The sequence below is a fragment of the Monodelphis domestica genome, chromosome 1 (genome assembly GCF_027887165.1).
Source record: "Monodelphis domestica isolate mMonDom1 chromosome 1, mMonDom1.pri, whole genome shotgun sequence".
Taxonomy (NCBI): domain Eukaryota; kingdom Metazoa; phylum Chordata; class Mammalia; order Didelphimorphia; family Didelphidae; genus Monodelphis; species Monodelphis domestica.
In genome coordinates, this window is record NC_077227.1 from 708,284,258 (window position 1) to 708,311,794 (window position 27,537).

Below are 27,537 nucleotides of genomic sequence, written 5' to 3' on the forward strand. Positions count from 1 at the left end.
CTGAGAAACTGTAGGTTGAGCAGCAGACACCCTGGTAAACCATTATGCTGAGGGAAGTCAGTGGGGGTATTTAGTCTAAGTGATATGAAGACTTCTCTCAGCAGAATGGGCAGATGAGAACAATTTTTTCCAAAGACCATGAAAGCTACTGAAGCAAGCTTGGTCAAACATCAAAGATGCTACTATCATCCACTGCATCCCAGGCCATTGCCAGTCATCTTGACTTTTGTCTTGCCACTGGACTCCATTGATTCTGGAAGAGAGAAAGCAAGGCTGACAACTTTGTTCAACTCTACCCTGTTTCAATCCAATTCATGTGCAAGCCAAGACATCACCCAGTGATGTCATTGATCCTCTTCAAAAGTGAAGGGCAAACAACAACAACAATGATTAAGCACCTTCTACTTACCTGGCATTGTGCTATATGTCAGGAATACACACAAAAAATATTAATACTCCCCATCCTCATAGAACATTTCTTCTGTTCAACTATTAATCCTTTCCCTTCCAGGAGAGAGGACAAAGTTGGTGAGAACTTCCTTTGAAGTTCCCAGTTTCCTTTAAAAGGAGATTTTTTAAAAGTAAATTTTGCTTCAACACAAATACAAAATCTTGGAGTATCCCAGTCCAGACTCCCCCCCAGCATATGTACAATAGCCAAGAACAGTTAAGTAGAACAATGTTTAAAGTCCTTACTTTGGTAGTTTTCCACTTGTTCAAAGAAAAGCCATGCATGGGCTTTAGAAGTTATCATCAACATTGTGACTTTCAGCTAAGTTTTGTTGTTGTTTGAAGTTGCTTTCTATCGTGGTAGCAAGTGTCTATGTTATTCTCTGAACATGCAACGTTCTTTATAGTACAGTAATTATATTCCATTACATTACATTCATATACCAATTTGGTCAGTCATTCCCAGTGGTCATTGTTAACACAATTTGTTTTCACCCTCTTTTCTTTTTCTGCTATTACTAGTAGTGCTGCTATGAATATTTTAGTCCGAATAGGTACTTTCCATTTGCTGATAACCTCACTGGGTAATAAACTCAATAATGGGGATTTCTGGGTCAGTGGCTCTGAGCAATTTGGTAACTTCTCTTACATAATTATTTTCTAAAGCAAGTTGGGTCAATTTACTGTTCTACCAACAGTGGATCTGTATTTCCTGTTTTCTTCCTCTATCCACAATGAGATCTATAACCTTCCATTCTCCTCTAACTTTTTTTAATGGTGTGGCTTTTTTATATTTAGCTTTCATGCATTTGGAATTTATTGTGGTTTGTTAGCTAACATAGCTAGAAAGCTCAGCTAGAATACTGGGCCTGGAGTGAAGAAGATCTGAGTTCAAATTTGGCTTTAGACACTAACTGCATGACCCGTGGGAAGTCACTTAACCCTGTTGGCCTCAGTTTCCTCATCTGTCAAATGAGCTAGAGAAGAAATGGCAAACCACTCTTGATATGGCAAAAGGTATCTTTGCCCAAAAAATCCCATGGATATTAGAGGAGTCAGACACAAAAAACTGAATGACTGATGACCACCACCACCAATGGCTAATATAAATAGTGCTTTAATGTTTGTAAAGCATTTAAATGTTTTGTGACTTGACTCCTTTGGCATTCTGGGGAAACATAAACCTCTTCTCAGATTTTTTTTCTAATGAGATAATATTTGTAAGGGGTTTAGCAGAGTGCCTGGCATGTAGCAGATTCTTAATAAATATTTGTGTCTCCCTCCAGTAAAGATTTATAATTAAAGACAGTTCTAGATTTCAGTTAGAGATTAGTGAGAATAATGGTTTTTTCCCCAATCCAAGTTCATAGATGCCTCAAAATCTATCCATAGACCCTTCTGAGGTCTGTGGACCCCTAGGTAAGATCTTTTACTCTAGGAAAATAGCCATGCTAGGTCCTTGCAGCTGGTACCAATTTTTATTTGTTGGGCATGCTCAGCTCTTGGGTCACACAGTGACTGTGTCATCTGACCCTCCATTCTGTGGTGTAATGCATATCTGTGGTGTGATGCCTATCTAGACCCTAATCTGCCCTATCAGAAGACAGATAAGATAGTTGGGCTGATTCTTTGCAGGTCAACACAGTCCTTATTTACTACAGGTTAGCATTTTACCCAGAATTGGGGCCCTCAATTTCCCTCCTCATTTTGGTGTATGAGATCAGAGACTGTGTTAATTAGAGAGCAACTACCTGATTCCCTGCTACTGGACCCTCCCCAGCCCCATCCTTTGTGTAAAATACTCTCTGCAGGGCAGTGAATACTGTACCTGTCTGTTGGCTCCTTCCCTGCACAGTACCGGCTTTTACGACCAGTTCTCTCCCCACAAGACTCATATTTCCCATCAGCTCACTCAGTAATGAAGACATAGGAAACCAGGGCTCTTGGGTCCTCAAGGAAGGAAAAGAGAACAGTGTTAGCAAAGCTTCTTACTTCTGCCCCTACCAAGATGAGGGGAAAGGAAATGTGATTGGTGGGTCTTTTATCTTTGCTTTGCTTCTTTTTTAAAAATTAAAAGTCTTAGCATCTGTCTTAGAATCAGTGCTGTGTGGTGGTTCCAAGGCATTGGGGGTTAAGTGACTTGCTCAGGATCACCCATCAAGGGAGTATCTGAGGCCAGATTTGAACCCAGGTGTTCCTGTCTCTGGGCCTGGCTCTCAACACACTGAATCATTTATCTGCCCTTTTCTTTTTCTTTAATTTTTAAAAATATTTTTCCATGGTTATTGCTTGTCAGCTCTGGGAGGGGAGAAGAAAGAGGGTTGGGAAGGAAAATAAATCATGTAACCATGGGAAAATATTTTTAAAATTAACATTTTAAATAAATAAACAAACAAATAAAGTAAAATCTCTTTCCATGGTTACATGATTCATGTTCTCTCCCTCTGAGAGTTAACTTTTTTTTGCCAAGTGGCATATTGTGTATCAGCATAAATTTACTATGAATGGAGTCCCTCTTCTCCATGGGACCTTTCTTTCCTCTATCCCAATGTGACTCCATTCCCTAAGAGAGACTCAGAGATGGCCTTCCTGCTCCATCTTTATCATTGCCTTTTCCTCTTTCATAATCCTGATCAGATGAGCTATTTGGTCATTCAGTCACCAAGAATTTATTAAGTGCTTCTTAAGTATGTTGCCAGATACCAGGTTAAGTTCTAGGAATGTAATAAAGAAAGGCAAAAACAACTCTTGCCCTCAGAGAGTTTAAATTCTAAAGAGGGAGCCAGCAAGCAAACAAGATGTGTACAATAAAGTGGGGCGAAGTCTCTAAGGGATGCTTCAACTGTGAAAGTGCTAAAGGTGGTCTACAAATTCAAAACTGGCCCATTAAGCTAAACTGGTCCCTAAGCTTTATTCACTGCTCCAGGAAAAGGAACTGGCACTTCCAGGCAAAAGAGTCTAGCAGAACATTTGGATCCAAAATCCAAGAACTTGGGTTTGAGTTGTTACTTTTGTAAGAGTTAGACAAGTTACTAAACTTCAAGCCTCCTCATTTGGCAAATGGGCTGCAATCTGGTCTGGTCTACCTTTCCAGGTTTATTCCATGGGACGCCCTTTACACAATCTATAACCCAGCTGGACTGTTTGCTGGTCCTCCCCAACAACATTCCATTTCCCATCCCCAATCCCTTTGTACAAGTTGAACCCCCATGCCTGGGATCTTCCATCTCTTCACCCATCTCTCTTGGAGTCTCTGGTGCTCCTAAAAGTTGGCTTAGATGCTGCCTCCTCCAAGGTCTTCCCTGATTCACTTCCCCCCAGATACCAGCCATACACACCCTAGTGATTTTATATGCTGTTATTTATTTTATATTTATTTCTATCTACATATATTGTTTCCCTTGATAGACTGTCATTTTCTTGAGGGCAGGGACTTTTTCATTTTCCTGTATCCCTAGCACATAATAAATAAGTGCTTAATTGATGTTTGTAGATAGATTTCATACTTAAACTACCTTAGTACTTAGCACTGCGCCTTGAGTACAGTAGGTGGGATTGGAGGAGAATTAGATTGAAGAATTTTAATTTGATCTGGGATGGAGGAAGACCTGGGTAGATTAGAGACAGGAGGTCCTGGGTTCAAATATGGCCCCAGACACTTCCTAGCCATATGACCCCTAGACAAGTAATTTTATCCCCACTGCCTACCCCTTCCCTTGCAAGTCACTTAAACCTTACATTGCCTTATGCCTTGGAACCAACACAGTATTGATTCTAAGGGAAAGTAAGAGTATTTTTAAAAATTGATCTGGAGCTTTTACGGGCATAAGCACCCATGCACTCTCTCTCAAGAACTTCTCAAATTTAGAATTTAAATAATCTTACTTGCTCATGAGTGATGGCTTATTGAGAAAATACTAGGTAAATAGCAAAATTCTAATTGAGACAACATCTTCAGCAAAGCAAAGTTTCAGTTTACAAAATAATTCTATAAAAATCATAGTTCTTTTTTCTTTCTCTTTATTTATTTTAAAGTATTTTTCTTGGTTACATGATTTATGTTCTCTTCCTCCACTTTTAGCTCCCATCACCCAGAACTGACAAACAATTCCACCGGGTTATAAAAGTTATCAACATTTCTAAATGATAACAAAATCCAAGAGGACAGTAATAGAAATGGAAATCCTATTTGAAATAACCTTAAAATGTAAAAATAAATATTTGAAGTGCAAAAAAATTAGAATACAAAAAATCTACCAAAAGTCTTGCATAGATGCATTATAAAATGCCCTTCAAGAAATAAAGAACAATTTAAATAGCTGGAGGCATATTTAATGCTCATGCCTAGCCAACATATAAAAAATTACAGAATTACTAAATTAATGTACAATTTTAGACCTAGCCTAATAAAACTATAAACACTGTATTGAAGTCTACAAAATAATAATAATAAAGTTAATTTGGAGAAACAAAAGATCTAGACTATCAAGTGACAAAAGGGGTAGGAATGGCAGAAGGTAGCACTTCCAAACTTCAGATTTCATTATAAAGCAGCAGTCATCAAAACCATTTGGTATTAGTTTAAAAACAGAAAAGTCATTGAATGGAAAACTAGATTAAATAAAGGAGAATCAGAAAAAAAAAACAGAACTCAGTAATCCAGTGTTTGATAAATCCAAAAACATAAAGAAAAAAATCTGGTGGTATAAAAAAAATATCAGTTAAAATTTTTAACAACTTTTCAATTTCATCAGATTCTCCTGATCAATCCTGTCCCCTTCCAACGGCAGTATCCAGAAAAATCATTTACAATTACTACAATAATGTAAATAAAAAGAATAAAATTAAGTGGGACTGTATAATTAAAAGAACCCTCTCTCCCCTTGTAGGTGAGGAAATGTGTCTCCATTGTTTTGTTAGAGACTATGAGTATAGGATACTACATACACTTTTAGATGAGTTTGCTAGGCTTCATTGTTTTGTTTTGTTTTGTTTTGTTTTCTTAGTAGAAGATTTGGGAGTATGTGGGAAAGTGTGAAGAATGTGATTTTAAAAACAAAAGAATATCAATAAACCTTTTAAAGTAAACTCAATCCCTTCCTCTTAGGTCAAAATCAAATCAATTTGTAGGCTTCCTTTCTCCATTTCTCTGAATTTTTATCTTGTTTATGGTTGTTGAGTCATTTTTGACTCTTCCAGATTCCATTTGGGGTTTTCTTGGAAAAGATAATGGAGTGGTTTGCCATTTCCGGCTCCAGCTAAATTTATAAATGAGGAAACTGAGGCCAACAATGTTAAGTGACTTGCCCAGGGTCACAGAGCTAATAAGTATCTGAGATGAGATATGAAGTGACTCCAGGCTCAGTACTCTCTCCACCCCTATACAATTTAGCCCCTGATTATTATATTCACTAGTATACTTAATCAAGGACTACTTAAACATGCTAATATTCTCAGATTATCTTGGGTTAATCCTATCTCCCCACCTAAGTATTTAACTCCTAGCTGACATTTTACACTGGTTTTATTCTCTAGAGCCTCTAATACTCAGAGCACTTAGTAGATTGGGCAGGGACTAGGTAAACTGATTGTGATGCTTTACATGCCCTCTTTTCTTACCAGATACTTCATTCTCTAGGTATTAGCTGACCTGATTGTGATGCAGTCACCTCCCTGCTATAAATTCCCTCTTTTCTTTCTAGATGGTCCAGTCTCTGGGTTTTGCCATATACAGAGCCCTGGATTGGGGGTTGGATGATAGTGAAGAGCGGGAACTAAGTCCCCAGTTAGAGCAGCTCATTGACCTCATGGCCAACAGTGACTCCGAAGACAATGGCTGTGCAGTTGCCGATGAGGGTTATGGCGGGCAAGAAGAAGAAGAGGAAACTACTGAGTGCAGTAACCTAAGAGCTGTGTCCACATTTTCCCAAGTCATGAAGCTGTGTGCTTCCCGCTTGACAGACTACAGAGAAGCCCAATCTCATTATCAGGCTGTGTGCCGTGCCCTTTTTGTGGAGACTGTGGAGCTGAAGGCTTTTCTCACCAAGATCCGGGAGGCTAAGGAGGTAAGTCAGCTCTACTGGAAATGTTCTCATTTGTTCATTCATTCCACCATTCTTGACTCTTTAGCATGTGTGTACTATGAAGAGAAAATAGTCATTCTCGATCACCAAGAGACTACCACTAGTACTAGTACTATGAAGAGATAAAGGCTATGGTCAGTGCTCTAGTTTGTGAGGCAAGGGACCCAAGAATGATTTCATGGCAACTATATGGAAGTAAAAAGACCAGTGGTCTGAGAATGAAGATTGACCACTAAGTAGCTGAGTGCTGGAGACCAACTCATTTAACCTCTCTAGACCTCAGTTTCTTCATCTGTAGCATGAGGAAGTTAGACATGATGATCTCTAAAGTCCCTTAGTTTCTTAATCCTGTAAGATTTAAATTAATATCCAATAACTCCAAGTATTATATTTTATAAATGTTATTAAGTAGAAAGAAAATAAACTAAAAGAAATAGAAATTCAAACCTAATTACCTAACAAAAAGTAAACACATGAGTTAGATTCTCCTGCCTGGCATAAAGCCTGCTTTCCCAGCTCCATCAGGAAAAAAGAGAGAGAGGGGCAGGGTCACACACAAACTTTATCTCCGAAATGTAAGGACCTAACGTGAGAATGAAAGTGGGTTGCTGGGATTTAGAGTCTTGGGGAGAAGATTCTAATTACACTATCCTGTGATTCTAATATATGGTATAGACCAATGAAAGGAACTGGTGTTACAGACAAAAGAGTGGTTGCCTTAAACTGTGACCATGAAAAATGTGGTTTTAAATCAAAAATAAGTGGTTGCCAGGGGAAAATTCCCAAATATTAAATATACCCAAGTCAGCTGGGTTTTATGGAGATTTTAATTAATAATTAAGGAAAAGGAGAGAGAATAAGAGAAATATAGTATGAAAGACCTAGGCCAACATGGCCTAGGCCTGAACCTTAAGAGAGAGACCAGTCTCCAATCTTTTATTACTCACCACAAGATCTTTCCAAGCAAGACTCTAGTGTTCAGAGACCCAGCTACTCCGACTAGTCCGAGCTCCAACTCAGCTACCAAAGCTGAATTAATTCCAGAGCCCTCCAGCTCCTTCCTTTTAAAGAAAATTTTCTCCTCTGTCACCTCCCCTAAATTTCTACGTCTACCAATCACAGTAGATGTTTTCTACTTTTTTGTTTAAGTGGAAATAGCCTTAACCAAATGTTTTAAGGTAGTGTTTGAGCAGTTTTAAGATTCACACTGGTAATCTAATGGAAAGGGTCTTGGACTTGGAGTTGACTCTATTTCCAAGTCTTGGTTCCACCATTGATTCAATAAATTTGTGCTTTTGTGCCTTTGGGGAAAGTGTCTGAGCCCACAAGGAGTTTACAATCTAACAAGGGAGATGTGAACTTTAAAATTACTCCACTCTACTTAGACATAGATAGGGGAAGATAAAGTTATAAACTCCTGATTGAACAATGAAGGTACTTAGTTCTCACCTTATAGTGAAGCTAGAACTTTAAGCTAAGTCTGTTTTTAGACCTTAATACAAAAAGGTGCTAAGTAACTATAAAGGTTAAATTAATTACAAAAAGATCAAGTAGCTAACAAAGGTGAACTTAACAAAGAAATGTGAAGTAACTCAAAGAAGATGAGATCTAAAAGTATGGGCAGTCCTGGAGAAAGCCTTTGATGTGATTGGTAGATGTGAAAATTTAGAGGAGGAGACACAAGGGTGAAAGGTCTATATATTTGAGGTTTTTTCATCTCTCCTGAACACTCTTTCCCTGGAGAGGTGGCTCTGGCTGATCACTTCCTGTGAGCAGGCCTGGGCACCAGTTTGATCCTGGAACTAGAGCCTAGAGGAGCTCCCTCAGACAGCTTCCTTGAGACAGTCACATGGTGAGTGATATATGGAGTAAATGGGAAATAATTACTAGAGGTACAACTGAAATTAGAGGGATTGGAAAAGGCTTTCTTGTAGAAGGTGAGATTTTAGTTGGAAGCCAGGGGTCAGTAGTCAGGAGGAAGGAAGAACATTCCAACATGGAGGGCAGTTGGAAAAGATTCCCAGAGCAGAGATATTTCCTAGCCCTCTGATCCTAGGCAAGTCGCTTAACTTGAGCCTATTATCTCATCTAAAACAGGAAGATTGAATTCAGTAGCCAATAGAGACCTTTCCAGCTCTAAATATATGATTTTAATAGGGTCTCTAGAATTGTTGTTATAAAACCACCCCTCTTTATGTCATCTGAATATCTTTTGTGATAATTCCCTTCTGCCCTTTGGGGGAAAGGGACATATATTTAGGATCCCTCTTTCTCACTCCACCTGGCAACCTCCACAACTCTTCAGGGAATATTTAAAGTCCTTCTCTTCCTGCCTTGGATTTAGCAGCCTCAGAATCTGATTTCCCAGGGAGAATTAAAGGCTTGACATCACTTTGATGATGAAAGTTTTGTCTAAGACTTCCTTTATGTCTCATTCATTTACTTGCCAAATCCAAGAACCATAAGCAGGGCAGGATTTCTAGGATGCAAGAATTCAGCAGTTTGCCAAAACTTTAGCAAGTAGAGAAATGGTTTAGCTCCTGTTTAAACTAGGAAGTGATGAGATTAAGTAATTCAACTACAGGTGATTAGGAGATTTGCACTCATGTCTTTTGACTCCAAAAACTAGACTTTTCTTCTTTTGATTAAAATTTTTTTTAATTTTTTAAAGACTCTTGCCTTCCATTTTAGTATTAATATTGTGTATTAGTTCCAAAGCAGAAGAATGGGGGTTAAGTGACTTGCCCAGGGTCATAGCTAGGAAGTATCTGAGGTCATATTTGAACTCCAGACTGACCTGTCTCTAGATTTGGCTCTTAATCAGCTGAGCCACTTAGCTGTCCCACCTAGCTGCCAAGACTTACTCAACCATACATGTATTTATTGAATTAAGAAAAGGGAATGCTTATGAAATTGAGAATGTCCTTGCTTTATGATTAACCCATACTAGAGGTATATGGTCACCAAACACAAACCAGGAGCTTTTAAAAATGGAGTCTGTATTTTCTATTCCGGTTGGTCATTAGCTTGACACTTTCATAGTGGAAATAATTAAATTGTAAACTCCTTGAGGACACGTACTATTATGTTTTGCTCTTTTTGTATCCCCAGTGCTTAGGACAATGCCTGTTCCATAGTAGGTGCTAAATTATTATGTATTGAATTGAATTGGAAAGAGCAATAGACATGGAGTCTGAGCATCTGGGTTTAGAATACTGACTTACATCTTCTGTTGACCCTCAGGCAAGTTGCTTCTGGGAACCAGAGAGGTTCCCTGACTGTTTCCTGATCTATGAAATTGGTTAGGCTAGACTAGGTCTCATCCAGTTCTAAATCATAGATCCTAAGTGATAATTAAATAGAAGTCCAGGCCAGATTCCCTTATTCCTCTTACTCCAAGGAGTGGTCTGCAAGATTGGTTAGCTTTTGGCTGATGGGACAGGGAATGCCAAGGGTAGGGCTCTTCAAAAACAGAAACACCACCATGTCCAAGCCTCTTATCATAGACATCAGTGTCTGGGCTATTTTGTTGAAAGGTACTCTGTGGTTCTAAATCTGTATGCTATTTTTTTATGTGGTATGCTGTCCATTTGGCTAATTCAGATATTCCGATTTCAGATATTTCTTGTGATTAGGGGATGTCAGGATTTCTTCCTCTTACCACTTTCATCCCAGTGAGGTACTTTATGAAGGTTAAAATTGAATTTAAGGCTCCAACCTCCCTTTCAAGTCTTAATTTCCCACTGTCTAGCCCAGCCTAGCAACACTCCTGAAAGCAGTTGACCTAGACTGAATAAGAGAAATATCTCACAAAATAAATACAATGATTAGATTACATTTTAAAGCTAAGTTAATAGGATCTGCAGAGATCCCCAAGTACACGAACCCCCCCTTAGGGTTTTGATTTTTTTTTTTGGCAAAAATACTGGAGTAGTTTACCATTTCCTTCTCCAGCTTTTTTTTTTTACAGATGAGGAAACTGAGGATCAAGTGATTTGGCCAGGGTCAACATAGTAAGTGTCTGAAGTTGGATTTGAACTTAGAAATATAAGTCTTACTGGCTCTACCTCAGACACTCTATCCACTATTCTACCTAGTTGCCTCATATGTAAAGATTAGCAATGCCCTTTCTAAGGGACTCTGACTCCACTGTTATCAATAACCTGCCCTCTTCTAGATTCTCTAATTTCAACTGCCATTTTAGAACATTCACACTTACTCTTCCTCCTCGCCACCCTAAGCCTGAAATGTACTCCCATCACATCTGAACCAATTGAAGTCACATCTTTTGCTTTACCCACTCAGGTTAGATCCTGCTCCTCCATGAAATCTTTCCTGATCTCCTTTTTTCCCCTTCAAGGAAAAAAATTTCCTCAAATTTCTAATAGCACTGATCCCTTCCTATCATACTTGTCTACATACCTTCTGCATACCAGCTCTTCCTCTATTAAACCATAAGCTCCTCCAGGGCAGGGATCATATTGTAGTTAATTTTTGTATTGTAGTTAATTTTGTATTTGTATTTGTAGTTAATTTTGTATTTGTATTGTAATTTTTGTATAAATACTGTAAACTTTAAATTACTCTACCCTACTTAAACCTTACTTTAGGGGAAGATAAAGTTGTAATATCCTAATTGAACAATGAAGGTACTTAGTTCTCACCTTATAGTAAGCTAGAACTTTAAGCTAAGTCTGTTTTTAGACCTAATACAAAAAGGTGTTAAGTAACTATGAAGGTTAAATTAATCACAAAAAGGTCAAGTAACTCACAAAAGGGGAACTTAACAAAGAAGTATGAAGTAACTCTAAAGAGATAATTAAATCAAAGAAGGTGAGAACTAAAAGTATGGGAAGTCCTAGAGAAAAAGCCTTTGATATGATTAGTAGATTAGAAATTTAGAGGAGGAGACACAAGGATGAAAGGTCTATATATTTGAGATTTTCTGTCCCTCAAGGAAACCCTCTCTCTCTTGTGGTGAAGAGTTAGCTGAGAGCCATGTGCTGAGCCTTTCAGCATCTTAGTGTGGCTACAAGCTATTGTCTGGTTTGGTGGTGAGTTTCTGGCTGAATTTTCCTCCTTTACTTTCCAACTGTTTCCTCTCAGAAGCCTCTAATCTTCTTCAGAGACCTAGAGGTGGGGAGTTTAAAACTCCCCCTGGCATAGGCAGGTAGGAGAAATCCTATATCCTCTTTCCTCCTTCTCCTTAAATTCCTTCCCTCTATATTAATTAAATTACCATAAATTTCCAGACTGACTTGAGAATTTTATTTGGCGACCATTTAAATCTAGATTTAAAGTCACAACCCTAAAATTATCTGACAGTCCCTGATAGTTGCTTCACAGGAGAATTATTATGATGTATCGAAAAGAAATCTTGAGTTCAGATCCCAGCTCTACCACTAATTAATTACCTTGTATAACCTTGGAGGAGCCTCCTTTTCCCTTTCTGGGTCTTATTTTCTACTGCTATAAAATAAGGGGATTGGCCCTTTCAACTCTGTTCTCTTATCTTCTTAATTAAGATCCCTTCTCCAATTTAACTGGTTTAGTAAGTGACCTAAAGTTCTCAAGTAGCTTTGGGAGTTCTCCGTAAATGGAAGATGAGAGGAAACGTCTGAAGTAGCTGATTTCTGCTCGGCTCCCCTAGAGATAGCTGAGTTTCCTCCAACTGAGAGAAGTCACCTCCAGAAACATAAACTGACAACCTTTTACATTACAGGTTTGTTTAATACTCCAATAGAAAGAGAAATGGTGGCAGCACTGATATCCTTCTTGTATGCTATTGGCCCAGAGTGTTCATGTAAGAACAATTCCTAAAAACCCAAACTGCACCCTCACCCAAAAGGATGCTAGAACTGAGCACTCTAATGATCAGGCTCCAGGGAAAAGAATGTACATCCTTCATTTGGAGAGGTGGGAGACTTTGGGTGTGGAATGTCATCCTTGACTAGATATCTTGATTAGTTTTGGTGACTTGATTTCCACTATTTCTTTTTTATTCTTTGTTGTTAGAGATGGTTCTCTGGGCAAGAGAGGGAGGCATATGTTGCCTTTCTTTTCATATTTTTTCCCAGCACTCAGTCCAGTGTCTGGCACATCTATAGATGCTTAATAAATGCTTATTGACTATTTATTGGATATGCTGGAAAATAAAGGTGATGTAACAACAAAAGATAGCAGCAGCTAGATGGCTCAGTGGATCAAGTACTGGGCTTGGAGTCAGGACTTGGGTTTGAAATCTGACCTCAGATACTTCCTAGCTGTGTAACCTTGGGTAAATCTCTCAACCCCAGTTGCCTAGATCTTGCCATTCTTCTGTCTTAGAAATGGCACTAAGAGAGAAGGCAAGGATTAAAAAAAAGTTTTAAAAATACACTTTCAAGAGTAAATTAATTTTTATCAATAATTATTAATAAACATTATTTAAAAAATAAACAATAAATTATTTAATTAAGTTTTAGAATTAATTTAAAAAATTTAAGCTAATGCTCAGGAAGATGGCAGCAGATTACTAAAGCTTCCTGAACCAAGACCCCAGGAATTCAGGAGACAGAGAAATCAAGTCATGGTTAAAAGGTGCTGCAAGGCTAAGGGGTAGAGATACCACTGTCCCACTTCTCACAGTGGGAGAAGAAGAGTGAGGGAAACAACCATCCCTATGAGATAGGGACTTGAGGTAGGGATCAACTCCCAGCTCAGATGCTACTGTAACAAAGCCTACTGATTCTTATTTGGGAAGGTAATGCCACATCTTTTCAGGTTCTCCCCACAATGCCGTTAGTGTTTCCCAATGCCCTAAGCACCAGTGTGGTTCTTCTATTCCCAGAATCTGCTCGGTAGTGTGTTCTCAGCATCTCAGGTCTTTTTTGTTCACTAATATCCACCTAGGTCCCTTAGGTAATTATTCATTAGTGAAGAAAACCAATCTCTTGAGGGGCTTCTCTGTAAGATGATGCCCAAAGCTGACCAAACTTTAGAGAGTCATAGGCTGATTTTTTTTAAAACTGAGAACTAGGATTTTTACAGCCCCAGTGGTCTTCACCTCCATGGGTCAAGCTAGTTATTATGGAACCTGGAGAAATTTAACCCTCTGGGTTGCCCTGGCAATCCTTTTCCGCGTAGTACCAAGCCTGATGACCCACTTACTACCAGAAATAAACTCTAGCTTTAGGCAAGTGTGTGTATGGCAGCCTCTCCCTGCTCCTAGGCAGAGCATTCAGATAAAACGCTGAGTTATTTTGTGGGCCAACCCTACCCCTGCCTTCCCCGATACCAGAAATCACTATTCACTTAAATGGAAGGCTGAGGACAGGGGGGATATGCTTCCCTTCTCACCCAGATGTCTTCAGCCCCAAAATTACTGGTCTTAGGTTAAAATGCCCCCCCATCCCTTTTATCAAAGAATGTTGGGAGGCCAGCAGCTAATTGGTAAGGAAAATTTTTGTGCCTTTTTTTGTGCTTAAACCCTTACCTTCTCTTAGTATCAATTCTAAGACAGAAGAATGGTAAGGGCTAGGTGACTGGGGTTAAGTGACTTAGCCAGGATCACACAGCTAGGAAATGTCTGAGGTTACAGTGGAACCCAAGACCTTCCATCCCAGATCTGGTGCGCTATCCACTTTATTACCTAGCTGCCTTGGAAAGTTTTTGTTTTGATCTTTATTATCATATCATATCATATCATGATATGATCATATCATGATATGATCATATCATAAAACGCACTTCTATATTAGTATTATTGCAAGAACACACTTATACATAATCCAAACCCTAAAATAAAACCATAAATACACTGATGTGAAAGACAAGCACTCTTTGATCCATATCCATCCAATTTCAACAGCTCTTTCTCTGTAGGAAAAAGTTTGTGTGTGTGGTTTTTTTTTAATAAGCTCTGCCACCCATCACATGGCCTCCAGTATTAGTTCTCTCTATTTCTTCTCTCTAGCAACAAGAATGAACCCCTTCTTGTCTTCCTCCTCCTGGATCTAGTATAAGACCTTATAGGATGATTCTATGTGTTTTCAGATGCTGCTCAAACTTCGGGAAGATGAGTCCCAAGCAGAGAAGCCACAAGCTGACCTTGACAACCTTCGGCACAAAGACTGGGTAAGGGATGACTGTTTTCTCTCCCCAAAACCCTTTACTCTGGACCTCTGGTTCAAACTTTACTTTGTTTTTTCCTTCCTTGGAATAATAATGATGGCCGGCATTTGTATAGTGCTTTAAAAGGTTTGTGAAGCAGTATTTTGGGACCTCAGCCTTAGAATTCCTTTCTTTAAAAAAAAAATACACCTTGATTTTCTCTCTTAACTACTAGGTATTGGTTCCAAGACAGAAGAGTGAATAGTAAGGGCTAGGCAGTGGGAGTTAAGTGATGCCCCAATTCACACATCTAGGAACTGAGGTCAAATTTGAACCCAGGACCTTCAGTTTCTAAATCCACTGAGCTTCCTTGCTGCCCTCCCTAGAGATCCTTTCAAGTGAAGCATCATGGAGCCAGCAGAGAGGGAGAGCACTTGACTTCCAGTCAAAAGACCCAGCCTTAGAACCTGACTTAGAACCTTAGAACTGTGGAATTTGGGGCAAGCTCCCACTGAGCCTCAGTTTTCAATACGCAAAATGAGGATCATCTTGTTTATATTAACTATCTTACAACTTTCCTTTGGAGAAAGCACTTTACAAACCTTTAAGCCCTAGGTGACTGTGAGTTGTTAAATTAATGATGACTATCGATGATCAGAGTGTGTGTTCCCCAAGCCTCAAGTTCATATCACGGAAGGGTTAGCTAAAGGAACTGGGGACTTTTCACCTGAAGAAGAAGGCAAGGGGCAGGATAGGAAGGGGGTGCAGGGCATAATTGTTGCCTTCAAGTACTTGGAAAGGTCACTGTGTGGAAGGGATGGCTCTTCTGTCTGATGGCAGAGAGTAGAATCAAAAGCAGTGAGCAGAAGTTTAAAGAGACTTCCTGACCCTCAGAACTATGCAGAAGAGGAAGGGGATGCCACCAGAGGTAGTTAGTTCCTCCTCATTGGAGGTCCTTATATAGATTAAAAATTAATATCCAAGTGTTGTATTTAAGAAGATTTATTAATAATAACTTGAAGCAAAAAGGAAAAATAAAAGGCTAGAGAAAAAGAGAAGAGCTCACCCAGTCACACATGCAGGGAAAAAGAGAGAGTGAGGGAGGAGTTACACACAGCTTAAAAAATAATGTCAGGACGCTAACGTGAATGAAGGGGAAAGGATTCTTGGGACAAGAAAAGAATTCTGGGAGTCCAAGGGTTCAAGGTTTTCTAATTACACATCCTCCAGCCAAAGCTGGTTGGCCCTTTGTCAGGTGCTGTGTAGACATGATCCTTTTTAGATATGGGTTGGAATAAATGACCTAGGAGATCCCTTTCAACTCCCAAATCTTATACTATTGATAAGGATGACCAATGGCCATCTCTCTATGGGTTCCAGGCCCGGCTGTGGGTGCAGCTGATGCGGGAGTTACGTCATGGTGTGAAACTCAAGAAGGTACAAGAGAAGCAGTTCAACCCCCTGCCCACCGAATACCAGCTGACCCCCTTTGAGATGTTGATGCAGGATATCCGAGCCCGAAACTACAAACTACGAAAGGTCATGGTGAGTCCCTGGGACTCTGGGCCTGCTAGGGGCTAGGCCAGGCAAAGAGAAGGTTACCTTTTGGGACTCTCCTGAGCCATATCACTCTCAGGAAGCCTTGGTGTTAGATAGGCAAGATGAGAGAAGATACTTCCCCTCTGAACCGGGAATGTCATTGGTCATTCCCAGACTGCTTTGGTATCTTAGTTTCCCCACAGGTAAAATGGGGATTGATCAAGATTATCTTCCATTTCCTAATACTAGGACACCAACAGATCATCAACACTGACTTATCTCCCAAGTATAATGCTACCTCCTTTGTCTAGGTTGATGGTGATATCCCGCCCAGGGTGAAGAAAGATGCCCATGAGCTCATTCTGGATTTTATCCGTTCCCGACCTCCATTAAAGCAGGTAACTGGTTTGTCCTTGGGGATCTTACTGTACTTGGCTATACCCAGGGTCAGGGTCAAGTGGTCAGTAGGGCAAAGTGAGCCACAGCATTTTGAGAAGTTTTGCATTTCGGAGTGTTTCCTGTCCTTGGAGCTTGTGCCTAGCAATAGAAATCTCTTTGTTCTGATAGATGACGACCTGGTGTCTGGTCCAGTCTAGCACCCCTGGAATTCATTTCCCAGGATAGATACAGCCCCTGGGGCTTGTTTTTCTCCCCAGTGCTAATGTGGGGAGCTCCTTTACTTAATGTTTTCTACTCTGGGAGGAAATTAACCAGCTGGAAATTAACCCCTCTACTCTGGACTGGAGGGAGGGGAAAATAACACTATTCTAAGAGCTTTTCCTTGGTAGAATCTATCACCATCCCTCCAGGAGGAGGACAAAACTCAGCTAGGTATGGCCACTGGTTGCAATATATTCTAGGAATCTGCAAAGAATCTGGGGTTATGGAGATGCTGTAGTTAGAGCACTGAGCTCGAGCACATCAGGAAGATGACATGAGTTCAAATCTTGCCTTACAGCACTATCTATGTGATCCTGAGCAGATCACTTAGCATCTGTTCCCTCAACTGTAAAATGGGAATAATAATAACACCTACATCCCAGAGTTGAGAAGATAAAATGAAATGATGCTCGTAAAGCACTTTGCAAATCGATCTAAATATGAGCTAACATCTTCACCAGTGGGGTAGTAGGAAGAGAATGAACTTCTAATGAAGAGATTCTTGGTTTAAATTTAATATAATGTTCTTAGGATGACTATGGGCCAATCCGACTGTAAAACAGGGATGATACCTGCAACTACCTGCTTACAGCACAGGATTGGGGTGGGGGGGAGGACCTTAATGCTCTATATATAACTCTGTAACATCATTATTACTGCTTTTAAAATCTTTACCTTTTGTCTTGGAATCTCTCTACTCCAATTGTGTGTATTTGGGGAAAGGGAAAATTAATAATATTGATGATAAGAGGCAGGTAGGTGGCTCAGTGGACAGAGAGCCAGGGTCTAGAGGTGGGAGATCCTGGGTTCCAATCTGGCCTCAAACACTTCCTCTCTGTGTGACCCTGGAAAGTCACTTAACCCCATTGCCCAGCCCTTACCATTCTTCTGCCTTAGAACCAACACACAGTATTGATTCCAAAATGGAAGATAAGGGTTTTTAAAAATAAAATAAAATTGAAGGTCAAAGAGATTGCTCTAAGCACAGCATGCCCTCTGCCTCAGTGACATTGGATCCTGTTTGCTGCCCTAAATGCTCAGATGGATCCATGAGTTCATTGCTCCAGGCATTATTCATGTTAGAGGTCAAACCCATCCATGCCTGCCCTATCCAGTTTGCCTCTTGGCCGTGTCCTCCCCATCCATTCTTCCTAGGGGGTCCATGCAGTGTTCTAGGAGCCTTCCCAGTTTCTTCCTGGTATGGTGAAGATAACAGTGGAGCACCTGGGCACTATAAACTTCAGCCCAGACATCTATAGGATGCTTTAAAGTACAGCAAAGTGCTTTACTAGCCTTTAATGTGTGTTGCCATTATCTCCCACATTCTATCTGCACTTTCTGCTTGACATGTCCTCTCACGTCATCTCCTGTTCTCACAATCTGCAGGTTTCTGAACGAAGACTTCGGCCCTTGCCCCAGAAGCAACGAACCCTTCATGAGAAGATCCTGGAGGAGATTAAGCAAGAGAGGAAACTACGGCCTGTGCAGGGCCCACATTGGAATTCTAAAGGTATGATGCCTGGCTCCCTCTTTCTCTCCCATTTACACATACTACACACACACTCCTCCCCATCCCACTCTATAGAAAAATGGGGACCGAAGATACCTCATTGGGTTGTTGACCCTAGGAGAGTCTGTTCACTCCAGAGATTATCACCTATCAAGCAGACACAGCTAGGTGGCAATAGTGGATTAGAGCATTAGGTCCAGAGTCTGGAGGATCTGGGTTCAAATTTGACCTCAGACACCAATATGTAAACCAATATGTAAAAACAAGTTACCTACAGGATAAATAGGAAATGATTAAGAAGGGAAGGAATTAGAATTTAGAGAAATTAGGAAAGGCTGCCTGTAAAGAAGATGAAATTTTCTACTAAGGAAGTGGGTGATAAGATAAGGTGATGCTACAGACAGAACAAGAAGGATGAGAACTGAGAAAAGGCAATAGCAAGGTCATTGGTAACTCCTGGAAAGAATAGTTTATTGAGAAGCATGTATAGAAGCCTGTGTGTGTGACACATACACAGTTTTATTGGGGGGAAAAATTAGCAATGGCAGTTTTTTTAAAAAGCACTGAATTTGGAGTCTGAAGACCTGGGTTTGAATTCTGGCTCTTCTAGTTGGTAGATATGTGGTCTTTAGGTAAATCCTAGTCTTTCTGAAATGTTTCTTTCCATCTTAAAGTCTTAAGAAACAGATAAGTCCAGCCCCACTTCTAAATTCAATTCAATAAATATTTATTTAACAACACTTGGGATATTGGGAGATAGAAAATTTAGATAAAACCAGGGATGGAGGGGAGCAAGCACCCATTGTTAAGTTTTCAGTGTATACATTTATAACTTGAAAATTGGCACAATAGCTGCAAATCAGGCTTTGATTTATTGTTTTGTTGATTGTTTAGATTTTAGAATAGGATAGAGGAAATGCTGACAATGCAGATTAAACTTTAGTAAAGGACAGCTAGGTGGTTCAGTGAACTGAGTCAGGCCTGAAGATGGGAGATCCTGGGTTCAAATTTGACTTCCTACCTTTGTTACTCTGTGCAAGTCATTTAATCCCAGTTGTCTAGTTTTTACCTTTCTGCCTTGGAACCAATACTCAGTATTGATTCTAAGACAGAAGATAAGGGTTTGGGGATTTTTTATGTGTCATTCATTTCAGAGGGCTGGTCGTTAAGCATTTACTTACCATCATACCTGCTCGTCATTTCTGCTAGACAGTGTGGGGGCTCAATCAGCCATAGCCTCTATAGACTCTATCTACTATTGCTCAGAACTCCTCTGCTCAAGAGATCCAGCTGCCTGGTCCTCCTTCTCCAGGGGCAGGGATTAAGTATATGCACCACCAAGAGGCTAACTCTTAGCCTAAGTTTCTCATAGAGCTGGGAGAATACCGACCCAATTGATGAAGTCCACTAAAGTCCTTTGTGCTTCAACCTTCAAAGTGTCCAATAAGTCTGCCTGGAGTATTATGCCTCCTTCTCCTCACTTCCTTTTTGACTTTGTCCTTTAAGGTTTTGGGTCCCTACCCTGTATCTTCAATGCCTGCTCCAGTGATGTGAAGTCCACTTCCTGCATCAACTTGTCCGTCTCCGGTGCTGGAAGCACCTCTCAGCGTCCAGCTCGGCCACGCGTCCTGCTTAAAGCCCCCACCTTAGCAGAGATGGAAGAGATGAACATTTCTGAGGTCAGAAGCCCTGGGATTTTGTTAAAAAGATCAGAGAAAAAGCAAAGAGCAGGGATCTGTAGGTTTTTTAGGGTGGACTTGGGAAGTTAAGTGAGCATTTCAATGGAGGGGAGGTGGAACAAGGTTAACTGTGAGTTGAGATCTCATTAGGTGGCACAATGGGTAGAGCCTTAGAACCAGGAAAGAACTAAATTTAAAAATCTGATTCAGACCCTATTCACTGTGTGACTTTAGGCAAGTCACTTGATCCCTGTCTCCTTTAAGTTTCCCCATCTGTAAAATGGAGTTGATAATAGATAGTATTTACTCCCAGGGTCACTATGTCTTAGAATCAATACTAAGGATTGGTTCCAAGGCAGAAGAGTGATAAGGGCTGGGCAATGGGGGTTAAGTGACTTGCCCAGGATCACACAAATACAGTGTCAAGATACTAGATTTGAACCCAGGACCTCCCACTTTCAAGCCTGACTCTCTATCCTCTCTATCCACTAAGCCACCTAGCTTTGCCTCTCTTACTCCAACTGCTTTACATAGTAAGTATAATTATAGGCAGGTAGATGGTATAGTGGATAGAGTACTTGGTCTGAGTCAGGAACACCCAACTTCAAATCTGGTCTCAGATACTTCTTTAGCTGTGTGATCTTGGACAAGTCACTTAATCTCTGTTTGCCTCAGTTTCCTCAACTATAAAATGGAGATAATAATAGCACCTATCTCTCAAAACTGATATGTAAGGACAATGAAATAACATTTGAAAAATGCTTTGCACATAACCTGGCAACAGAGTAGATGCTTAATAAGTGCTAGCTATTTTTATTATTGTTATAGCTGATTTGATAACTGTAGGGCTTCTTTCTTGAACTCAACTTTAAAAAAATCAGTCACCTTCTATGTGGTAGTATAAGGATGATATTAGAAAATAAATATTGTCTTACTAGTTTAGAGATAAGTAGAGTGGCTGGCTTGAGAAAGAATTGGAGTTTGAAGCAGAGCTGAGCATCTACGTAGGTGCTATGGGGGGGCAGGGGATGCAAAGGTGAACAGCACTTAATGAGTCCTTGTCTTGAATACACTCACCATCTACTATGTGAATTAATTCTGAGTTGGTGTCCTTCAAGGCTTTTCCTTGGGGCATCCCTAAACCCACAGGTAGCAGGGATGGTTTGTTTGCTAAGGCATTTTGCCCTTCTGAGCTCAGTCCTTTCAGTGTTGTGTCCCTAAGCCTGAGGCTGCCAGACCATAGGTTTGGGTATCTTCCCTTAGAATTCACTACGTCTTAAACTGTTCTGCTGAGAACCAAGAGACAGAGGTCCCAGGTGATCAGCAAGGTCTGCCCAAGCAGTGCCTCCTAGAACTAGAGGTCCAGCTAGCAGGTGACCAACCAGGTGATCAGCATATGGTCCTGGTATCCCAACAGGAGGAAGAATCTCCAAGTGGGGAAATGAAGAGGACAAGCAGCCCCCTGTTGCCCCTGAAGCGGGACCGATCCTTCTCAGAACATGACTTGGCCCAGCTCCAGAGCGAGATGGCCATGGGCCTCCAGCCTGACACTGGACACCTGGGAGGGGGGGAGGAGCTGGAATCCCGACCCCGCTCAGGTAGCATGCACACATGGAGGACCGACTCAACAGACCGTGGTAAGCTCTCCATCTCTTCCTCCTCTTCATTCTCCCCTGAGCCATGGAGGGGTCCCTACACAGGCTCCCTTGACCAATAAAGACAGCAGAATATGGTGGGAAAAGAACCCTGGACTTGGCCAGACTGAGACTTAGTGATGTGATCAGGAGCAAGTCCTTGTTTTTCCCCTATGACTGTTAGTTTCTTCATCTGTTAAATGGGGATAATAATACTTATCCTACTGACCTTCAAAACAAGAGGAATGTGAATGAGACATTTCCTTCCTTTCCTAGGGCAAGGAGTTTGTGAGTAGATTTCTAGAGAGGCTGTGAACTTTGGATGGGGGAGGGGGGGGAAATCACCTTCATTTTCACTAACATCTAACTGAAATGTAGCATCTCCAGTCATCAAGGTCCAGGACTACAAGTATCATTCTAACAAAGGGCCCCCAGAGGGCTGTCTAAAGTCACCAAGAACCCAAAATTCCATCAAAGGGACAGCCTGCCCAGCTTTGCTAGTTTAAGATCCAAACCTCCTGGGTATTATTCCATCACCAGGATGAGCTGCTTATTTCCGTATCCTGTCACTGATTTGCTTTTTGCCAGCTCAGGGACAGAGTTGGAAGGAGCCATTCTGATACCTGGGACAAAGCAGCATGCCCAGACACCTAAAAAATTAACTTTTAGGGGGCAGCTAGGTGACTCAGTGGACGGAGAGCCAAATCCAAAAATAGGAGGGTCCTGGGTTCAAATCTACCTTCAGATACTTCCTAACTCTAGGACCCTGGGCAAGTCCCTTAACCCCTATTGCCTAGCCTAATCTGCTCTTCTGCCTTGGAACCAATACACAGTATTAATTCTAAGACAGAAGATAAGGTTTAAAAAAATGAACTTTTAAAGATAAAGTTAACTGGGGTGAGACTTAGAGACCTAAGGACATTGAAATCTTTCCCAATCCTTCTTAATTCCTGTGTCTTCCTTCTCTGTTAATTATCTCCCATTTACCCTGGTTTGCTTTTTTATCTGTTTGTTTGCATGTTGTCTCCCCCATTATATTATAAGCTCCTGAAGGCAGGGGATGGTCTTTTACCTCTTTTTGTTAACTCCAGAGCTTAGCATGATGCCTGGCACATAATAAGCCTTTTTGATAGTTTATTGATTGATTGGGAGAGACAGAAACCCTGGGACACATGGAGTCTAATCTGAGCCTGAGGCAAAGAGAGCTTCTATTCTGGTTTTTTATTTCAGTGTTTTTTATTTTTATTTTTAATATATTTTTATATTTTATTTCAATGGTTTTATTTTTATTATTATTTTTAAATATTCATATATTTTTATTTACTTTTTATATTTTATTTCAATGTTTTTATTTTTATTATTTCCTGAGTCATAGGATCAAAGTCATCTCCCTCCCTCCCTCTCTTCCCTTCCCCCCTCCCAGTGCTGACAGGGGATTCGATCCGGGTTATACATGTATTATCATGCAAAACATATTTTCATATTAGTGCTTCAGACCTGTTAACCAGGGATGAGTCTTCCTGTTTGTGCTGACTTTCCAGATCTTTTCTCTTATCTTCTAGGCTCATTTCCCCTTAACTACCAGTCCCTGATGGAATCCACTTCCCCTGCCCACAGCGCCCTTGGCTCTGTAGAGGAAAGACCAGAGGGCAGTTCAGCCTTGGACAGTCACTCTAAACACCTGTGGCTGGTGAGTAGCTGTTAACCATTCTGATGGCCAGTGATGCAAAAAAAAAAAGTCTCTCTCTGTTTGTAGCTTGGAGGCAACTAAGTCACTTAGGTCAGGCAGATCCTGAATTCAGATTCCACTTTCAGAAACTTAGCTATGTGATTATGGGGCAAGTCACTTCACCTTTGTTTGCCTCAGTTACTTCATCTGCAAAATAATAATAATAATAATAATAATAGCACCTACCTCCCAAGGTTATTATATGAAGATTGAATGAGAGAAATAATATTTGTAAAGTGCTCTGCAAACCTGAAAGTATAGTTTTTCTTTAGATGGTAAATAATAATAATAAAATTATCATTTCCTAAGGGCTTTTCTTATATGTCTGAGTACAATTCACCAATGCAGCGTTAACATGACAGCAGTGGACTGTGGGTGATTGGGGAAAGGTCTGGGCACATGGAATGTCACAGTCCTTATAACCCAGAAGGTCTTGGCTCACCCCACACCTCCAGCCTTACCCTTTGGGCAGAGCCTTTGCTGGGTGCCATCCGCTGGGAAGATTTGGTGCTGCTATTTAGATAACCAGAGTGCTGGCGAGGTCAGAATAGGGTACAGTAATATGGTGCTCAGCTGGCATTTGTGGTACCAGGAATTTGTTCTTATTCCTGCTTCTTCCTCCTCACCTTTCTGCTTGGTGAGTCCTATGGATCTTCTATCCAGGTAGATGCTTGTTAGCTAGCATCAAATGCATTACTTGCCTTTAACTGTCTCACTAAGCCATCTGATGTATTTGTGGGGAAAACCACTGAGTCAGGACTTGAGTTCTAGTTCCCACCCTTGCCATTGTGTCCTAAGTCTTAGCAACCAATGAGATAAGTGGGGTAAGGAAGTATGAAGCCCTGGAAAAGAGGGTCAGATGCCCTTGATGATAGAAATAAGGAAATTCAAAAGAAGAGTAAGTTTTGGGGGAAATCGAATAAATTTAGCCTTGGTTGTGTTGTTTGGGGTGCCTACATCCAGGACATCCAGATCAAAGTGTACGCTTGACAAGTGATGGTTTGGCCCTGGGTCTATACATCTGGGAGTCATTAGCACAGAGATGATCATTAAACCAGGGCAAGGTAAAATACGCAGTTGAATGTAAATTTTCATTTATAATAATGGAAGTTGTCCATTGGCATTGGCTAGTCTTATTAGGAGGATTTATGGAGTAGATGGGATCTGAGATGGGCCCTAAAGGACTTTTGTAGGCTTTGGAGAGAAAGATAAGAAAAAGGAAGTCATTTGTGATAGAGGAAACAGGATAGGCAAAAGGAACAATGAGAACTGATTTATCTGGAACAATATATATATATATATTGGCGTGTGGTAGTAGCAAGTGAGGACAGGTTCTGAGAGCTTTGAATGCTGAGATAAGCAGTTTGGGACTTGATCCAATACATCAAAGATCAATAACTCTGAGCACCAGATCATTGTGGCCTCTGCTCTTTGGCATGAAATCTTACTCCAGACTCCAAAAGTACACTCTGTTCTACTTCTGTGTGTTTTTTTTAAACCCTTACCATTTGTCTTAGAATGAATGCTAAAGATTAGTTCCGATGCAGAAGAGTGATAAGAGCTAGGCAGTTGTGGTCAAGTGACTTGTCCTAGGTCACATAGATAGGAAATGTCCAACTAGCTGCCCCATGATGGTATTTTATTATATTCTACAATCAGCAGAATCCCATAGCTGCTGACCTCACCACTTGGTAAGTGCAGTATTGGAGCCCCACCTAGTGGTTCTTCAGTTTTCTTATCCCATATTATTTGAGACTATTACTGAGATTCCTAAGAATGAGCTTCTTATCTTTGCTCCCCTGGAACAAGCAAGGGAAGAGAAGGAAGGGGGGAAGGATGAGGTGGCAAGATTAACTTCTTTAATAATAAGCATCCTTTAAAACATTATAACCCAGTGGAATTACTTGTCAGCTCCAGGAGTGGGGAAGGAAGAGGGGAGAAAGAGAGAACATGAATCATGGAACTGTGGAAAAATATTTTTAAATTGTATTAAATATTATTATTAAAATGTTATTTAAAATTAAATTTAAATTATTATTAAAATTAATAAGTAAATATTTAAAAGCATCCCTTTATTTGCTGACACCATTACAAAAACTGATAACATGACTAAACAAAAAAAAGTGTTTCTTTGAGGACGAAGTCAGAGGCTGCCACTCCCCAAAAGGTTAAGTAAAATAGTGCATAACATCAATATTAAAATTTAAAGAGTTTTACAACTGCTTGATTACATGTTTTGATGGGGATATGCCTGGGTATGTAGACTCTCTTAAGATCATCCTACTGCAAATATTAATAATATGGAAATAGGTCTTGATCAATGACACATGTAAAACCAGTGGAATTGGGTATTGGCTACGGGAGGGGGAGGAGGGAGGAGAGGAAAAGGAACATGAATTTTGTAACCATGGAAAAATACTCTAAATTAATTAATTAAATAAAAAATTCCAAATAAAAAAATGTTAAGTTTTAGGACCTTGTAACCTTTTGAAACTTTATTGAGTAAAATAAGATAAAAGATTGCAGGTTTCTATTCAGGAATATAGAGGCCTAATTATGCCAACAGTTTTTATTATAAAACTTAACTCTGAATAAATAGCTATCAGGAATTTCACCTGTTCCCTATACTCCCCAGAAGCTACTAAGGCCAAACAACCCACCCCCATTTGACCTTTTCAGAAGTTCTTTCAATATCCTTTTTCAACTTCTGTGATCCTCATTCGAGTTCCACCCTGAATTTCTCATCCTCTCCCCAATATTGTTTCCTTTTTTTCCTTTTCACTTGAAAAGTTCATTTGATTCCTAGGTATTTGGACTATAACTAGCTCCTAGAGTAAAAGCAGTGTTGTAAGGAAAGTAGTGACATTTTGCAGGGAAGTGGCATGAGACCAGCAGGAAGATTCTAGAACTGTGGAAGAGGTTTAGGCTGGGAGAAAGACAGTTGGGGTCTCTGGAAAAATCTCTGGAGGTGTCCTCTGTAGTTTCTCTTGGAGCCTATCCTTTTCCTGGTTTCCTGATTTCCTGTTTTCTGTTTGACATTGAGGCTGATCCTGATAAAAGACCATGAGATCAAGTCTGGATCTTTGTGGATCTAAGACCTTCCCTGGCCTTAGCAAATCCTTACACAGACCCTTTTCTTTAATTCTATCAAAGGGGGGTATAGCTGATTAGATTTGGGTTAGGGAGAAATAGAGCAGGGAATTTCTAAGAAGTCCCTTTGCAGTCCCTACCACCAACCAACACTTGGGAAAAAAATATTTTTTAAACTGCCCCCCCTGAAGACACTTTAGCAAGACTGGCACATTGCTTTCCCTTTATCACCAGCACATTCAATTCTACAATAGCCTTTCAATAGCTTTTTGGGGGGAGTGGATTAACAAATTTTTGTTTGTTTTCCACCTTTCCTTTATGTATTAAATCCAACCTGTCCAGTGTTTGTATATTTTGTTTGTGTTTTATTGGCATAGGGTCTGGCTCTGCCTGCCCTTCCCCAAACCAGAGTACTGGTCCTAAATCTCATACCTGAACCTAACAGTTTATCCAGTGAAGTCAGATAATATTTATGTCGTATATTAATTATTTCAGCAGAGAGGTAAAAGTTTAAGCTCTAGTCATAGGGACCCACTTTAGGTTCTTAGGTAGGAGGACACCATAAAAATGGTATTTGGAGAGAAGCCTAGCATCCTTGTTGAAAACAGATAGAGCAGCAGAGAGAGACCTTGTTTAGCCCTTCTGGGAAGATGGGAAAATAACAGAAAGGCATTGTGCTATTTCACCCACCTTTTCCCTTCTCATCTACAGGAATTCAGCCATCCAGTGGAGAGCCTAGCTCTGACCGTGGAAGAGGTGATCAATGTACGCCGGGTACTGGTAAAGGCTGAGATGGAGAAGTTCTTACAGAATAAAGAACTCTATAACAGCCTGAAGAAAGGGAAGGTAAGATGTGGGTCTGTCCTGATCTTCAAAGCTTCAATTGCCCTACTTTTGCTGAGCAGACCCCAAAGCAGGTGAGGCTCAGGCTTAATTAACCTTCACCAATCTCCTTTTTTTCTTTTTAACTTGCAGGTCTGTTGCTGCTGTAGAACCAAGTTCCCCCTGTTTTCCTGGCCAGCCACTTGTCTCTTTTGTAAAAGGTGAGCCTTGATGAGAACATTGATTGGCC

The 27,537-nt window shown here is 40.3% G+C and overlaps 1 protein-coding gene across 1 annotated transcript in view; it reads left to right on the forward strand.

Annotated features, from left to right (window-relative positions):
- SPIRE2 (spire type actin nucleation factor 2) overlaps positions 1-27,537 on the forward strand; it is a 60,233-nt gene that overhangs the window by 27,271 nt on the left and 5,425 nt on the right. Inside the window, exons 3-12 of the mRNA XM_007477336.3 lie at positions 6,153-6,515; positions 14,568-14,648; positions 16,005-16,169; positions 16,475-16,561; positions 18,210-18,333; positions 19,840-20,012; positions 21,430-21,649; positions 23,209-23,336; positions 27,177-27,311; positions 27,441-27,508. Coding sequence (XP_007477398.1) covers positions 6,153-6,515; positions 14,568-14,648; positions 16,005-16,169; positions 16,475-16,561; positions 18,210-18,333; positions 19,840-20,012; positions 21,430-21,649; positions 23,209-23,336; positions 27,177-27,311; positions 27,441-27,508 — 1,544 coding nt within the window. The remainder of the gene's footprint in view (positions 1-6,152; positions 6,516-14,567; positions 14,649-16,004; positions 16,170-16,474; positions 16,562-18,209; positions 18,334-19,839; positions 20,013-21,429; positions 21,650-23,208; positions 23,337-27,176; positions 27,312-27,440; positions 27,509-27,537) is intronic.